Source organism: Alexandromys fortis, unplaced genomic scaffold (genome assembly GCF_014885135.2).
Source record: "Alexandromys fortis isolate MF-2015 unplaced genomic scaffold, M_Fortis_MF-2015_v1.1 scaffold_57, whole genome shotgun sequence".
In the NCBI taxonomy this organism is placed as follows: Eukaryota; Metazoa; Chordata; class Mammalia; order Rodentia; family Cricetidae; genus Alexandromys; species Alexandromys fortis.
Genome location: NW_026067941.1, coordinates 3,849,580 through 3,867,653, shown reverse-complemented (window position 1 = coordinate 3,867,653; position 18,074 = coordinate 3,849,580). Strand labels below are relative to the sequence as shown.

The 18,074-nt window shown below is 47.1% G+C and overlaps 1 protein-coding gene across 1 annotated transcript in view; it reads left to right on the top strand.

Moving 5' to 3' along the window:
* Positions 1-7,988, top strand: part of Slc13a4 (solute carrier family 13 member 4) — a 37,628-nt gene extending 29,640 nt beyond the window's left edge. The window contains exons 11-16 of the mRNA XM_050148056.1: positions 580-681; positions 1,385-1,482; positions 1,695-1,819; positions 3,455-3,616; positions 4,869-5,006; positions 6,861-7,988. Coding sequence (XP_050004013.1) covers positions 580-681; positions 1,385-1,482; positions 1,695-1,819; positions 3,455-3,616; positions 4,869-5,006; positions 6,861-6,998 — 763 coding nt within the window. The 3' untranslated portion in view covers positions 6,999-7,988. The remainder of the gene's footprint in view (positions 1-579; positions 682-1,384; positions 1,483-1,694; positions 1,820-3,454; positions 3,617-4,868; positions 5,007-6,860) is intronic.
* The last annotated feature ends 10,086 nt before the right edge of the window (positions 7,989-18,074 follow it).

Below are 18,074 nucleotides of genomic sequence, written 5' to 3'. Positions count from 1 at the left end.
ACTTAACCTTCTGCTCGGATTATGTCCCCATATCATTTATTCTGCCATGGCAACAAGACTATTACTGGTTGGATCTCATTTTAATGGTAATACCAAAATGTACTCACGGTCACAGAACCTCATCGGATAAACAACACTGTTGACCCCTTCTCAATAGGTAATAATTCACTGTGCATTGCCAGTTGTTGTCTCGGGTGAAGGGAATAACCAAAATTAAAGCTCCCAAGGTGTATGGTAAATTTCCCTAAAACACTGGTTGGTAGCAGTGTGTGCTCCCACTGGCCGAATCTGAGGATGCTCGCTGTATGGCGCTCTCCTGAGAGTGAAGATTAAGCTGTCTTATTCACAACACCGCTGTGCCCTCTCCCTCCCACCTACCTTTCTCCAGGAAACGTGGCTTCTGTCGCCTGTAGCATCCCTGTCAGTGTGTTTCCTGATTCACTGCCAGCCAGTCTAGTACTTAAGTAGCCTCTGTGTTTCATGTCGTCAGTGTTGGCGGTCTGGATAGGAGCTTCCAGAGCCACGTGAGAAAGCTAAGTTCCCAGTTCTTGAAGCGGCTCTTCCTGCTTTCTTTGACAGCTACCCTGAAATGGTGACTGCTTTTTTCTTCATCCTGATGACAGTGCTGTGGTTTACCAGGGAGCCTGGCTTTGTCCCTGGCTGGGATTCTTTCTTTGAAAAGTAAGCAATACTGTTTCCTCCGGAACCCCCATCCTCACTCATCCCTCAAGCTATAACCACAGGTTACATAAACCCCAGGAAGCATTTTGCCCCTTGGGAAATCCATGCTTTCTAGGGAAGAGGCAGTATGGAGCCAGGAAGCTAGCACAGTGTTGGGAGTCCCTGTCTAGGGTTGGAACCAGGGGCTGCCACTTACCACGTAACCTTAGTCAGCTTACGGAACCACGCTTGGGGCCTCACCCATTTCCCAAACACTGAGCATGTTAAGGGGGAAACTTCTATAAAGGACTAGCTATAATGAGACTGTGGCCTCAGAGCCCTATGGAGAAAGAAGCCACCAGGCAAGGTACACATAGGGTCCCAGGCCACCACTAAAGATTTACAAGCTCTCCCAGCACCAGCCTGGAGGTGTGGTCCCCCCCAGGAGAGAGGCCCATGCTTCATTATTATCTAAAGAACTCTGACCACTCAGCTCAAGCACTACCGGGATGTCACGTCACACTAAGACACCTCCCTTAGGGAGGCTGTCTCCAGACCTTAACCTTCTCTGTAAATCCACCATAGCACAGCCCAGCAACCGGCAAACGGGTTGCTGCCACTGCTGGGTTGTGTCCTGTGAAGCGGTGCTCTGTCCCCACAACCTGTCCTGAGACTTGCGTGGATTCCTGACTCTCCTCCTCCTGCCCCGTGTTCTCTTTGCTAGGAAAGGCTACCGCACTGATGCCACGGTCTCTGTGTTTCTCGGCTTCCTGCTCTTTCTCATTCCAGCGAAGAAGCCGTGCTTTGGGAAGAAGAGAGACGGTGAGAAAAGACTCAAGGGACAGAGTCGGGGGTGGCTTTAATAGGAGAATACCAAGTCAGAATGGCCAAGAGACCTTCCGAGGCCCTTCAGACTCCAACCCAGATAGCTAGCTCCCAACCCCTGCAATTTCCACGTTAGCTAGGCTCTTCTTCACAAACTGTCATACCTCCAGGGTTTTACCTGCCTCTGTTTCTTCCTATCTGTGATCCAGGGGCAAGCCAGGAGCCCACCCAGGGGATCGAGCCCATCATCACCTGGAAAGACTTCCAGAAAACGATGCCCTGGGAGATTGTCATCCTGGTGGGAGGAGGCTATGCCCTGGCATCTGGCAGCAAGGTAACAATTCAGCTCTCTTCTTGGTCAAATATCGGTTCAGAAGCTTCCTGGGAGTCCATTACAACCCTGAAGGAGAGACTAGAAGTGACCAAGGGAGAGCATAGTAACCACCAAGTCACTAGGAAGGACGGCAACATGGTAGAGGACGCTGGTTCCTCCCTGGCCATCTTCGCTGGCGCCACAAGCCAGCACAGACATTGATACCTCCCTTGCAACCCCTACACTGTCACAAGCAAAAGGAAGTGGGGATTTTATAGGCATCTCCTTTCTGGGGTCTCACTGACAGGAGGTTGGTCACAAATGTTCATAGAGACCCCAAATGACAACTCAGTAGGTTGTCCCTCGGACCGTCTACATGCCTGGACTGAGCCTCTCAGGGAATCCTAGCAGAAGCGGATATACGTCTGCTTGGCTTCCTGGCTCAGCATGGGATGGTTTTAGTGGGACTGGTGGGAATAATCAAAGCTCTTCTACCATTAGCCCTCTGTGAAGGAAAGAATCCTGTGAATTAATCAGACTGAGGTTCAAACTGCTTCTCCCTCCACCTTGGCTACATGCACTAACCCGCCCCAAACTTGTATATTTTCCACCTTAGAATTTATGTATATGAGTGTTTTGCCTGCATGTATGTATGTGCACCATATGTGTGCCTGGTGTCTGCCATAATCTTAATGGCATTAGATCCCCCAGGAACTGGAGTTAGGGTTGGTTGTGAGTCACCATGTGGGTGCTGGGAACTGAAACCAGGTCCCCTTCAAGAATAAGTGGTCTTCTCTGCAGAGTCCTCTCCAGCCCCAAACTGGTACCATCCTTTTGGGCCTCAATACTATCTCACCACTGGCAGCCAGCCAGACTCCTATACAGGAAGGAACCTCAGGGGACACTGAGGCCAGTTTCCTACCCCCTGAGTATTCGCCCCAGGACAGCATCCTTGCACGCCTCCACTGACTGGGCACTCCCTATACAAAGAACAGTTACTCATTTTCCAGTCAAGTTGTTCTTTCTTCTTTGTGTGTCGTCAGCGTTGGTTCTGGCTGTCGTCTAGAATTCCAGGTAATAGTTATCAATGTAACCAATAGGTTCTATTAGACATTTTTCCCCCAGAGAAAAGTCCCTAGCTCTTTTAGCCGTTCTCAGAGGTTACATACAATTTCCGGTCTCACTCAGGACTCACTGAAGTTTTCCTCCGCTGTATTTAAATATGATTCTGGGGTGGCCGATCTATCGGTTAATTATATTAGCTAGCCCTCCTCTTTCCCTGACGGCAGCATCTGCCTGCAGTTGCTATTTAGAAAAGCATAGGAGCTTTTCTGAGGCTGCCTGGGCACATGTGTCCACATCTACAATGAAACTGCAATCACTTGCAGCTCTAATTCTTTGCATTAGGGGCCGCTATAAACCTCAGTCCTTTTCAGCCACCCCGTGTCAACATTTCTGACTCTGTGCTCAGAGATAGAATGCTGTCCATTTTAAAGACATTTCTGAACTATAAAATCGATCCACTCATGAACTCAGTGTGGCTCTGGAGAGGCCGGAGAAGTCGGATGAGGCCTGGTAGCCCTCCCAGGCAGTGTTCCCGACCCCTCTGGAACTGGCTTGTGCTCCTTCCTTCTCACCGCCCCACCTCCTCCGCAGAGCTCCGGCCTCTCAACATGGATTGGGCACCAGATGCTGTCTCTGAGCAGCCTCCCACCGTGGGCTATCACTCTCCTGGCATGTGTCCTGGTGTCCATCGTCACAGAGTTTGTCAGCAATCCAGCCACCATCACCATCTTCCTGCCCATCCTGTGCACCCTGGTGAGTAGCTGAGACTCCTTGGTGGCCAGACGTGTGCCCCAGGGCCCCAGTGCCAAGCCTGGCCTGGGGAACTGTTCCTATATATATTCCTCTCTCACTGCCCGCCACGTTCACTGGTTGGTATTCAATCCGTAGTTTAAGTAGCGAAGTTTTTAAAATGACAATTAGTAAAACAAAATTATACATTAATATAGCAATAGTTTAGAAACACTTTTCAAAAAAAAAAAAGCAGAATTAATTTCTTTGAAGGCAGCCTGGGCTGCATACTGAAGTCATCTCAGGAAAACAATACACAAGACCATAGCTTGAACAAGCACCGCCTCCAATATCAGCCTGACTCCATGACCTCAGGCCAGGTTTTAATGGGGGGAGCAACTGTCGAAGTCCCCAAGGAAATACACTTGATCGAATGCTGCCCCTGGAAGTGTAGGGCATGGAGCCCTACCAGCCTACAAAGATCCTTCCTGCTTCATGAAACGCCAGCTCTCATGGCTGCTCTCTGCCCTCTGCTCACATGTCTCCATCTGCCTCTGCCTGCCAGTACTGGGAGGGGCGCTGAAATTAAATCCATGTGCCACGGTGCCCTTCAAGACCATTTTCTTAAAACACGCCAATACTGAAAGCCAGGCCATGGATTCAAATCCCAAAGAGAGCAACTAAACTATGTTCCAGGGTGGGAGAGCCCCTCAGACCTATAACCCCAACGGTGAGGGACTCTTGCTTCCATTAGAGCCACTTTGATTGAGATTTATCCATGAGATTTTCCTAAAGAAGGGATTTCTTAGCTAAAGAATGAACTTCAAGAACCAGTTCATTAAGATGTCTCCTCCCAATAAAAATAAATAAATAATAAATTACAAAAATGGGGCGGCTGGAGAGATGGCTCAGTGGTTAAGACTCTGACTGCTCTTCTAGAGGACCAGGGTTCAATTCCTGGCATTCACATGGTAGCTAACAACTGTCTGTAACTCCAAGATCTGACATCCTCACACAGACATACATGCAGACAAAACACCAATGTACATAAAATAAAAAGAAATAAAGTATAAGATGCCCCCCTCCAAAGCTCAAACATCCATCCTTGGAACTGCCTCAGAGTTTCTGCCCTTATAGGCAAAAGCATGCCCCAGAGGGAAGGGAACTAACAAGAACATGCCCCAGAACATGGTGCTCAACACCACGCCACCTTGAGAGCACAGGCCATGCCAACCTCTTCTCAGAGTTGTCGTCACTGTGACTTTTTCTCTTCTAGTCGGAAACGCTGCACATCAATCCACTGTACACCCTGGTCCCCGTCACCATGTCCATCTCCTTTGCTGTGATGTTGCCTGTGGGCAACCCCCCCAATGCCATCGTCTTCAGCTATGGGCACTGCCAGATCAAAGACATGGTGAGCTGTGGGTGCCCTCTGCCAGGCCCCAGTCCACGAGGGCAGGGATGGTTCGCTGTGTGGACTTCTCCTGGAATCTCTGATTTCATAGCAGGCTCCCAGCACTCTCTGGGGTGCGGAAAGGCCGATCCCTATCAAAGGGTTCTAGGTTGACCTGTAAGTTCCAGAATAGTGATGGGCTTTCCCTAACTCTCATCTGGAAAAAAAGCAGGCCCGGGGATAGAGAAAGCTACCAGGGCACAGGCTTTGGCCTCGTTCCAGAAGGCATGAGCTTGCACAAACCTTCCCTGGACAAGTGCTGATTTATTCGGAGACCATGGAGTATGAGAAACTGCATGAGCCCCCGTGAAAGGTGTCCTGTGAGAACAGGATCCTTCTGTTCAGTTCTCGCCCAAGCGAGGGAGCCCTGAAGGCAGCAAAACAAATTAAAATGTCTCCTCCCCAGACTCTGGTTTCCAGCTGGGTCCCAGGCAGTGGCTGTGCAGAGACAGTCTGTGGCTGCCATTAGTGCTGGGCAGACCTACATTCCTGTCTCAGCCTATAATTACGGCTGATCTTAGTCCCCAAAGCTGACCACAGTGTGAGGAGATATTAAACCAACTCACACAAAGCCCTGAGGCCCAACAGTCTGAAGCAGGATCACCCTTGATGAGGTGAAACTCTTCCTCAGTGGCCACACAAGTTTTGAAGATCTCTTTCACCATTAAAATGGCTCTTCAAGGAGATGACTTCAGGGTGGGAGATCATGGCCACTCCCCTCCCTCTCACTGCAGCACTATAGGCTGCTCATGCTGAGTTCTGCCTCAACTCTCTTGCCTCCGCTTCCCGTGTGGCTGACCCCTTACCCCTGGCCTTTACGTTATCAGAGAGAGTACTTAATGCAGGGACTAGAAGACAGGAACCTGAGCCAGTGTCAGGTTCCATTCCTAGCTTGATGCTAACTTAAAACTCCAGTTTCTTCACCTGTTCAACAAGATGGTTCCAAGTAGGTACTTCCTGTGGTCCCTTTCCATTCCACGGAACCTGAATTTAGCATGCAAGACCCCATCCACCATCCCTGGAAAGCATGGGCCATGCCTCACACAACAGGGCGCAGGATGACTGAGAAGTTCCGGTCTTAGGCAGAAGGCTAGTGGTGGGTTTTGAACAATTTTCCAGCATCCATTTTCCCCGGCTTCCTACTAGCTAGAGGACCTGCTTGGGTCCCAGTTCAACCAGTCACCGACATTCACATCATCGGCCCGTGGGTCGATGGCAGAGAAATGAGACTTGTCAGAAGTACACTTGCCTTTGAAGGAAGAAGCAAAGGTCTCCTGGGGCTAGCAGGTCTATGTTACTCTAGATGCGGGGGAGACGCCAGAGGAAGCTACTTCCCTAAGTAACCCAAGGTACTCTACATCCCTCAGCTGTTGGGGGGCGAGAGATGGTAACAGTGGCAAACACAGCCACTTAATTCTTAATGTCCGCGAGCACTTAGGAGGTTCTGCATTCCTGCTCAGGAGATCTGCTTATGCTAAATATATTTCCTCATCACTCTATTACACAAATAACAACACTCCTCAGACCTGGTTTCTCGGATAGCTTCACAGACCTCCCAGGCTTCTACTTAATGACGGGAGAGTGCTATAGACAAGAAGGTGATTCTTATCCCTCTCCCCGCCCCCCACAACCCCTCCCCCACTGCCTTTCCGGTCCTGCCACAGAAGGGTACAGAACAGAGCTAGAGCAGTCTAAACAGCTGCTGGGAGAAATCAGACAGCACAGGGGCGAGGCTAAGGCTGGGCCTGGGAAGGGCTCACTATGGGGCAATCTGGCTACTGTTGGCTCAGCGTTTTTCTGGCTTTTGTCCCGCAGGTGAAAGCTGGCCTGGGAGTCAATGTCATTGGCCTGGTGATAGTGATGGTGGCCATCAATACCTGGGGAGTTAGCCTCTTCCACTTGGACACTTTCCCGGCCTGGGCTAAGGTCAGCAACATCACCGATCAGACCTAACGCAGTTGGTGGACAGTTAACCAGCACATCCGGAGCTGAGCCACAGGCAACCGAAGCCAGCAGGCACGCACAGCCCAGACCTGTGTGGAGGACATCCCTGTCACCAGATTCCTCCACCTGCCACCAGATGTGTGGGCGTGTCTCCTTCCCAGACTGCCTGCTTCCCCTAGAACCAGCTCTCAAGAAAGCCTACAGCTGCGCTCGCTTGCGCTCCCTCCCTCTCTCTCTCTCTCTCTCTCTCTCTCTCTCTCTCTCTCTCTCTCTCTCTCTCTCCAACCCTAACTCTTCCTGAGACCAAAAAACACTACAAGCCTTAGTTTCCCAAGGGAGCCTCACAAACTGACTGGCCACACCAGGTTTTATGCTCCCTGCCCCTTCCTAGGGATCCGAGATAGCAGAGCACTCTGCCTACACAGACCACGAGACCTGTGACCTCTCTTCTGGGGGGAAAGCCTTTCCTAGTGTTCTCAAGCATTTTTACCTGTGTCTAGAAACAGGCAACCCTGGAGAGGTCCTCTTTGCAGCGACCTGTACTTCCATCAGTTTTGTTTGCCTAAGTCTTTCTCTTTAGTGTTTCCCTTTCCCTTGGCACCAGATTTCTGTAAAGAAATTATATGCCCCTTTAGGAAGAGGTTGGCCTTATCCCATCAAAGGTAAGAGGGGGGTAAAACAAAACAAAACATTGTAGAATCAGCCTCTCAATGCACTGTCATTAACCAGAAATGTTACTGCCTTGAGAGTGTGGTGAGGGAGGGAAAAGCTTTGCATCTGTCTCATGAGGGAGACCAAACCTCCTGTTAAGACCACAGTATTATTGATGTTATACTTGCTTCTCCATTTAATGACTAGTTTGTTTCTGAGAAGACCACGTTCCAAGTAGTGCCCAAAGGCCCTGCCAGGCCTTCCTATGCATCCCTGAGACCTTTGAGGGAAAAGAGGTGTTTTGGGTTCTTTATAATGTATTATAAACTCTAACTGTTCAATAAATGTTTCTGATGGGGGAAAAAAAGCCACTGCAAAGCAAGGTTCCTTCTGCTGGGGAACCGCGCGTCAGATGCCCTTGCTGGACACCAAATGGAGACCTCCATCCCTTCTGTTTGTGCTTCTGGTTTCACTCTCGGTTGCTTGTTAAACCTGTCTTAGAAAAGCCCCCTGCGGTACTACACTGCTTTAACTGATTTAAGTTTACCACTGACAGTGGTTTTCTTGGGACACTTTTTCTGTTAAAGCACACATGTAGCTTACCACGCGTCTGAGTTGTGAAGTCCCCTGTGTGCCAGTTGATGCTTCCAGGCGCCACAGAATGTGACCGACCAGGTTTAACCGGGAATACGACCAGTTCTACCTTACTAATTAGCACAGCCAGTATTTGGCCAATCACAACAGTGAAGATTTCACAAGCCTATACACGGTGCCAATAGTATAGCTGGCTCGACAGCAGTGGCATCCCAAAGCAATTTGCTTCAAAGTGTTTTTGAGTCAGGGTGTTTCTCCTACTGGTGGGACGGCTCATCACAGTTCTGAACCATTACAGAACTCCTAGACCCTGGGTTAGACAAGAAAAGTACTGGTGACGTCATTCAGGGAGTAGAGGAGGTAAAAAGACAAGAGAAAAGTTGGCTCAAGCAAGCGTACTTGGAATTGCTGGCCACCTTCCTTGGGGAAAGCAATGGGTGCTCCCGCAGCAGCTGCTGCCAGGGTCTCCATTAGCAGATGCCTTCAACCATCACAGTCCGACGTAACAGTGCTCAGAACAGCACCTTCTTCCCTAACTCAGACTCGGGCCAAACATGACTGCCCACCTCGACAATGGAGCGGCAGATGTGGTTAACTTCCAGGCGTCTAAAAGCACTTCACTTCCAGTCCGTCTCTTGGTAGAATTTGATTTTTATTTTCTAATATCACACAGTAGCTGTGAAAATACAATCATCTTCCAGATGGTGAAACAGAGACAAGGATATTAAGTATGGCTGAATCTTATTCTTCTAAGTTGCATATCAAGTCTGCTCAAAACTGCCTTTGAAATCCCTTGAAGTCACCCATGTCACAGTTATCTTCGGTTATTAACACTTCTGGAAAGAGGCACCCTCAAGTGAAGCACTGTCCCCATCCACTGGCTAGTGGGCATGTCTGTGCAGTGTGGCACCCTCAAGTGAAGCATTGTCCCCATCCATTGGCTAGTGGGCATGTCTATACAGTGTTTCCCTAATCGCTATTTGGCATGGGGGGGGGGCCTAGCCCTCTGTAGGCTGTGCCTTCCCTGGGCAGATGAACCAGGGCTGTGGAAGGCGGCTGAGCAAGCCATGGGAAGCGAGCCAGTGAGCAGCACTCCTCCTTGGCCTCTGCTTCAGTTTCTGCCTCTAGGTTCCTACCTTGAGCTCCGGGGTCCCCTTGATGACGTACCGTAACCTGTGAGCAAAATAACCGCTTGGCTCCACCAGTTGCTTTTGCTCAGCCACGGAAGGGAAACTAGGACCCAGCAGCAGTGAGCAGGAGGATGACCTCCCACACTCGGCGTTTACACGTCACGAAGACTTAAATCCATCACCGTGGTTTGCAAAAACCTCCACTCATCCTTCCACGGAGGATATGTGTCAGCTATATACAGATGCATCCATGGGACGAGGGACTGGAGCATCTCAGAGTCTGCTATCTACAGGGGGTGCTGGAGCTGATCCCCCATGAACACCAAAGACAGCACAGTTAATTTCGCATGCAGAGACGCTACTGTTGGTATCTTAAATGCTAGAATCACTGTCGGTACCGCAAGATGCTTGACCCCAGCGATGCGAAGGGGCTGAAGCTCAGTGAGCACTGAGTGAACACTCTATCTTACACTGTACTTTCTGTCCCCGCCCTGTGCGTCTGTACACAGCTCACCAGACCTTTCCCACTGTCCAGCCGCTGTGGCAGTGACTCAGCCAGTGCTCCACCCTGGGCTCTTTTCCATAAGATCCCTCCCAGGTCTTTTTTTGCTCCCACTGCGCCTTATAAAACTGTCATCCATTAAGCACATCCCCTTACTTGGCTGAGTATGTTGCGACCAGACTCAGGAGAAGTATATACTGAACCCCTAGAATTCTAAGTACCACAAACTCCCATAAAGAACAAGCAAGATCTTAAAATATTTTCCCTTCACTACCTTGTTCCTTTCCAGAAGGCAAGGCCCTAAGAGCAGGGGAAAAAAGAACTCATTGATAGGCGTCAGGAGCAAACCCAAGGCTGGGAGCTTAAGAAAGGCTTCACTTGCTACAGTACAGTGTAGTGTTCTTTCACAGGGAGGACCTTTAAAGTAAGTTTTAAAATGTAAGAGACCTCAAGAAAACAAACACCAGCACAGTATCCAGGGCGTGATTTCTCCGGTGGAAATGAAAACATTACACATGCGGACGTGTGCACCATGACCAGCACACATCTCGCTTTTCTCTGCAGCTGTGGGAATGAAAACCGAGTTAGAGAAAAAGAAATGAGATTTCTCCTCCTTTCCATCAGAAGTCGGTATCTGTTTAACTCCATAAAGCACCAATTCGGAAGTCTAAAGATACCACTCCAATGACTCGGAAAACGGCACCCTTTGCGAATATTAAACGTTGGGTGGCTTTTTTCTTTAGGTTTACAGTCTGAGGATGAGTCTTTCGAGTTTAGTGTACCGATTACATTTCTAACAATCACGCCAGGTGGTGGTGGTGGCACACACCTTCAATCCCAGCACTCTGGAGGCAGAGGCAGAGGCAGGCAGATCTCCAAGTTTGAGGCCAGCCTGGTCCAGGACAGTCAGGGCTACAGAGAGAAACCCTGTCTCGAGAAAATAAATCAATACATACATACACAATACATACATACATAAAATAATTGCAACAATCCCGAAGTCTTCCATCTTGTGTCGGAGGAAGCTGCGGTAGTATTTTCAGTGGCTCTCCTGCACTCACCCAAGGCAAAGTTTTCTTAAAATATATCCCCAGGATTTTCAAGTGTTTTTTTAGATGGAGACAGGAAGGGCCATCTCTTGGCGATGGGTCTTCACAATCACAACCCCACTCACATGACCAGTCTCTAATCCCTGCCCCTTACAACTCAGAAGAGTTCCAGACTCTCAGCATTTATGACATTGGCAAATGTCATACCCAAGAGCTGAGCTGCCTTTCACTGCTACAGAAGGGAAAGCCAGGGCTGGGGCTGTGTGACTCTGCAGCAGAGCACTGCCCAGCATGTGCACGATACAACAAACCCCGGGAGACTGCACCTGAAGGGCAAACTTGCAACTAGCCAGTATTTACTGCGTGCCGATTTCTATGGTGGAGCAGAAGTTAAGTACAGCTAAGTGTCACTCCTGAGGGAAGCTCTTGAACCCCAAGAGTTTGACTATGTAATATAATGTAAGAAGACCTTGGGACTGAAGAGATGGCCCAGTGGTTAAGAGCACTTGCTGCTTGTCCAGAGGTCCAGGGTTTGGCTCCCAGGAGCTGGAGAGATGGCTCAGCAGTTAAGAGCACTGTCTGCTCTTCCAGAGGTCCTGAGTTCAGTTCCCAACAACTACATGGTGACTCATAACCATCTATAGTGGGATCTGATGCCCTCTTCTGGCATAAAGTCATACATGCGGCCAGAGTATTTATACATATAAAATAAATAAATCTTTAAAAGAATAATATGGGAGCTGGAGAGATGGTTTAGAGGTTAAGAATACCAGCTACTCTTCCAGAGGACCTGGGTTCAATTCCCAGCACCCACATAGCTCACAACTGTCTGTAACTTCACTTGGGGGATCTGGCTCCCTCACACGGACATACCTGTAGGCAAAATACCAATGCGCATAAAATAATAAATGAATTATAAAAAATATTTAAAAAATAATATGGATAAGTCTTTCTTTATATAAAGATCTTAGTTCCTAATATCTCAAGGCATCTCCAAAGCAGCTACCAAATAACAACGCTGTCATGACGATTCTTCTTTGCCACAGCTTGCTAGGTGAGCCTCTGCCCAGCATTCTGAATATCCTCAAAGCTGACAAACCTCTGCTAAGGACCTAGTTAGTCATTTCCCGTTAAATTGTGTGAGCTGGGCAGTACAAGGGCAGGAGATATTAGACACTGTATATTTTCATTACTACCCAAGAGACTAGTCACAGAATACCACCACACTCTCCGTGACTCATAAACCTGTTCAAAAGTGAGTGCAGAAACACAAAAGCAGCGTGTTTCAACTAATATCTGCTATTTATTGCATAGTCTGCAAAGCACAGCACAACAGAGCACATACATCATCTCCACCGTTTCCCATGAAGCCCTCATGAGGTAGGTGTTACAAAGTTTCAGAAGAAAACACCACTTGCCCACTCCCCATTGCTAGGGAGAAGTCAGTGACTTGCTCTTCCTCTGTCTCCCATCAAAGGATGGCTTTTACAGGGATAAAATGCATCTCCAAGTAGGAGCGCCGTGTTCTGACTCCCATATGGAGTCAGTGTCACCCCTTATGCAAACAGGTATCTCTTAAGTAATCCTTGTACCTGCTGTCCACTAAAATATCTTCAGAAAAGCACTGTCAGAGAGGCTGCCAACGAGCCCTCTGAAGCAAGATACTGTCTTTATGCAAACTTGACTTTTAGGGCTTTATCTTATAGCTATACTTGGGTGGATATGGCCAGCAGGTTCATTGCTATCACCACGACAGCAAAAGAACAATCTAAACATTCATCTGTAGCACATTCAATTGTGAAATATCCATTCAATCGAATCTTACATAGCGAACAGAGGAGTTAGGTTCCCTGTTCTTTTAATTTATTTATTCATTTATTTATTTATTATGCATACACTATTCTGTCTATATGTCTGCAGGCCAGAAGAGGGCACCAGACCTCATTACAGATGGTTGTGAGCCACCATGTGGTTGCCGGGAATTGAACTCAGGACCTTTGGAAGAGCAGGCAATGCTCTTAACCACTGAGCCATCTCTGCAGCCCCAGGTTCCCTGCTCTTAACATACTGACATGGAATGCATTCCACTAAGCATAAAAAAGCAAGTCAGGCAGTGGTGCACACCTTTAATCCCAGCAATCGGGAGGCAGAGGCTGGAGGATCAGAAGTTCAAAGTCATCCCTGACATATAAAGCACGGGCTTGACACTGTGTGTCAAACAAACAAAAACAAAAACAAAAACAAAAAAAAAAGGAAGAGCCAAAAGGCAAAGAGTAGCATGTACAAGAAAAGAAAAAACAAAGTCACAATGTGCTTAGACACGCTCTCGAGGGTACCCAGGAACCTGACAATGGGGATCGCCTGAGGAACTGTATCTGGGAACAAGACGGACTCTGGAAAGGGCCTCCGCGGGAAATCACTTTCATATCATCTCCTGGGGAAAAGTTAGGTACCTGTTAGAATATTCTTTACTTAAAAAGTTATGGACTAGACAGACACCGTGGTGCACACCTGCAGTCCCAGCACCCGGAGGTTAAGGCAGGAGGACTGCCTGAGCCCAGGAGTTCAAGACCACCCTGGGTAACTCAGGGAGACTGTTTAAAAAAAAAAAAAAAAAAAGATGACGATGCTTGATGATCCATTCTGATGGGGGCAGGGGAGCTCCAACTGTGCCACGGTCCCATCTTATTGCATACTCGGACCATGCAGAATGTCCCCACGGTTTCATTTTTATCACACATCCGGACCTCATTTCTCTGTGAGGGAATCACTATAAAGTCAATACATAATTTAAAAAATTAACAGTCCTTTACCAACAGCTTCTCTTACCTGCCATATAGTCAAATGGGTCTTTTGATGGCAGAGTCAGAGCAAACACATCATTAAGGAAAAACACTCAGACTAAATAGACTTTACTCAGACAACAGTAAGGTTGCATGTTTTAAAATTTCCAAGTTCTTACAGAATTCAGTTTCTTGGCTAATGATAAGCAAATGATTTATTGGTTAAATTATGAACCATGGAGCTCCCTGATAACAAAATAAATGGATAATTCACCAGAAATTGGCTTGAACGTATTGATTTTAATAACTTTGACAACAAAATTTAGTAACAAACATGTAACACACTCCTACTGTAACTGCTAGACGGTGAAACCAGCTGTCCGAATCCATTCATCCTTCTCTTGACGGCAGGTGGTAGCTCCCAGAGGACAGGTGGGCGAGCACTAATAAAGATTGTGATTGCTAACCTAGCACCATATTCCAGTCTTAGGACTCAGAAGCAGCTGGACGGAAGTTACAGGAGGAAGGGAAGCTGCTGGTAATCTTGACTTCTGGCCCCGTGTTGGTTCTAAGGCAACAGGCAAGGTCTGAGGCTGAGGAGGAACACAGCTTTGGGATGCGGCTATGAAGGAGGCAGGCCCCTCGGGAGGGAACTTGGGTCCAGAGTGCAGTGCTGGGCAGACATCAGGAACTAGGGGGTTTCTTCTTGGCTTCCAGGTCCTTTTTAATCTCTTCAAGTTTTTTGGCCAAGTTTGGCATCTTAAAAAAACAGGAGCATTTAATTTAGCATCTACCTATCCAATATTCCTTCACATCTCTTCCTTTAACAATAGCTTTGCAAGGTTTAGGCTTCCCCTGGAGGAGACCGGCTCAATGGTGGTTATTTCTTTGCTTTATACCTGCATACAAAAGCTATCAGTGTTAAGTTTATGTTCCCTCCCTGAAAGCCAGGTCCACCTTCTCCCTTTAGATACACACTCAGCCCTTCAACCCAGTATCAACTAAAAGATATACATCTGTATGCAACAAATGATAAAGTAATAAAGTCCCTTGGTGTGGGAAGTCCTTCTGCATTTGTGTGGCTTTTATTGGTTAATGAATAAAGCTGTTTCCGGCAGTGGCCTAGCAGACTAGAGCAAGGCAGGAATTCCAAGCAGATAAGGGAGGAAAGAAGGCAGAGTCAGAGAGACACCATGTAGCTGCCCGAGAGAAAGATGCCCACATACTGCTACCGGTAAACCATGAGCCTTGTGGTAAAATATAAAATAACAGAAATGGGTTAATTTAAGATGTAAGAACTAGCTAGAAATACACTTAAGCTAATAGGCCAAGCGGTGTTTTAATTAATACAGTTTCTGTGTGATTATTTCAGGTCTGGGGGACCAGGAATAAACAAGCAGCCTCGTCTACAGTCCCTGACTAGAGAACTAGATTCTAAAAGTAGGAATCCTCCTGTCACACTAAGATCTCTAGTACAGAAGAAGATATAATCCCATGTCTTCTAAAACACCTTTCAGGATTCCCACCCAGTTGTGACACCCAGTTTTCCACCCCTCATCCCTACAGGAAGGCTGCTGTAACTCCCTACACCACATCAAACTCCCTTCCTTACATGAGCCACACTCTAATAAACCCACATCTACTATTCTCTTGTGATGATACGGGGACATACATGCTTCTGTGAGCTCAATTATTTTTTCAAAAAACAGAAAAACTTTCTATAAAATTAAGGATTCATTCTTATGGACTTCATTTGTGCTAGTAGGCAAACTTCACCTTGAGAGAGAAAAATAACAATAATCAGGTACAGGGAGCAAGAAAGATGTAAATATGGCTACTTACGTCATAATTCTGAGCCAGATACATTCCAACCACGTTGCCCAAAGTAAATCCAAGCTGAAACAATAGAACAGGAGAGTTATACTGCATACAAAATCCACCGTGAGTCTGCGACCAATGCCAACACATGGGCTGCATCTCCCCATGATGCATTGCAGGTGGATGACCAGGTGCTTGATGTAGGGTTGCATACTATGAACATAGGAGTCACAGCTTTTCTCTATGAAACAATCCCACACATATATGCCACACACCAAAGTTAGAAAGCCCAGAACAGAATAAATGGTGGCTATGAGTTAGTTTCCTTATCTGAAGAAGCCTCCATAAAGTCCTGAATGGAGGTCTAGAAACCCCGACAACGTTCTGATTCTGTTACCGAATACCACTTGGGTCCTGCCAGGCCTCCTTTGCCTTATTCCCCAGGGAAAGGTGAGTGCACATCTGCCCATTCCACAGCCCACAATGCAGGACTCAACAATCAGATTCAATAGAGAGTCAAGTCAAAGCAGGAACTCAGTTTATTACTGTGTTAGCTTATATAGGTCAAATGACATCATATAGGCTGATGTGATGTGAGGGTACCTTCAAGCCCTCCCTCTGGCTGAAGAGATTTTGCTGTCTCGTCCTCATTGGGTAGCTTTGACTATCCTTCAAACTCGAGCCAGGCTTTTCTCTGTCCTATTGGCCTCAAGGTACAGGCCCTTAGATAATTTTGGCCCAACATCTCCCCCTTTTTGTTTTCTATCCCACCCCCCTACCTCAGTCACCAAGCCCGAATAGCCCACCGGAGATAGGATATAGATCAGGGCTACCCCCATCTGGAGTTTCAGCCTGAATACCCTCAAATTGAGAGTTCATCTGTGGGGTGAGATGTACCAAGTCTATCATAATGTACTTGAAGGGCCATGAGTTCTACCTGTTATATCCTATAACATGAGGGCCTGCTTGTTGGGGTTTCTGTCCTGCCCAGTTCCCACAGCTGGTAAGCCCCAAAGAAAATCACAGAGTCTGCATTAGTTATAAACTGATTGGCCCATTAGCTCAGGCTTCTTATTAGCTCTTATAATTTATATTAGCCCATTATTCTAGTATATGTTAGCCACATGGCTCGGTACCTTTTTCAGTGGGGCAGGTCACATCTTCCTTCTTTGGTGTCTGGACAGGACTAGGGAGGAATGAGCTTCCTCCTTCCCAGAATTCCATTCTCACTGACCCGCCACTACTTCCTGTCTGGTTATCCTGCCTATACTTCCTGCCTGACTACTGGCCAATCAGCATTTATTTATAACATAATTGAAAGAATATAGACAATCATCCTGCACCAGTATCTGCTTTTGGAATGCTTGTTTCAGCCTATGGAGAATGCATGGGACAAAAAAGACTATCAATAAACAAATACCTATCAGCCCAATTAGGGACGAGATGAGTGTGGTCAGTCATAGGGACCAATTAAACCAGGTCTCATAGGGAGTCCTTGACTTAAATGAATCAATATCTTTTCTTAACTCATTTAGGGTTCTTGTAACTATCCTGGAAAGGTCCTCATAGAAGTGACATTCTTCCCCAAGGGCCCTGCCAATTCCTCCTTGTTCCATAAACAACAAGTCCAAGCCTCTCCTATTTTGTAAGGTTACCCTTGCTAAGGAATCCAAAGACTTTTGTAAATAATATAATGCAGTCTCTGTCTTTTCTAAGATCACTGTCAACTGTGAGCGAATTATTCCCATTTCCCGTTGTAAAATCACTAGGGATGAGGTGTCCAGGGCAGTCCTGGCCACCCCTAGCCCTATCAGTATGGTGATGGCCAGGGCCATTAGGGACTCTCTCTTGTGCTTTTGGGCCAGGAATTTTTCTTGTGTGTGGTAAAGCACATGAGGTAAAATTAATGCAAGCAGGCAAGTATCATTATACTGAATGATCAGTGGGTCAGACAGGCAGGGAATAACCTCCATCTCTTGACAGATCCAAAAATACCATGATCTTTGGGCACTCTCCATGAAGCTATAGACCCATTATCCACATCACAAGTGAGGTTAAGAAGAAGGTGCCTGGGTTCACCTTCTTATTTAGCTTCTTTAGGATCACAAATTATAGACTCAGAGACCTTTATTTATGGCTAGAAACCAATTATGAGTGAGTACATCCCATGATCCTCTTTTTGGGTCTGGGTTACCTCACTCAGGATAGTGTTTTCTATTTCCATCCATTTGCATGAAAATTCGAGAAGTCATTTTTTTTTTTTTATGGCAGAGTAGTACTCTAATGTGTATATATTACACACTTTCTTCATCCATTCTTCCATTGAAGGACATCTAGGTTGTTTCCAGGTTCTGGCTATTACAAATAATGCTGCTATGAACATAGTTGAACAAATGCTTTTGTCATATGATAGGGCATCTCTTGGGTATATTCCCAAGAGTGGTATTGCTGGGTCCAGGGGTAGGTTGATCCCGAATTTCCTGAGAAACCGCCACACTGATTTCCAAAGTGGTTGCACAAGTTTGCATTCCCACCAGCAATGGATGAGGGTACCCCTT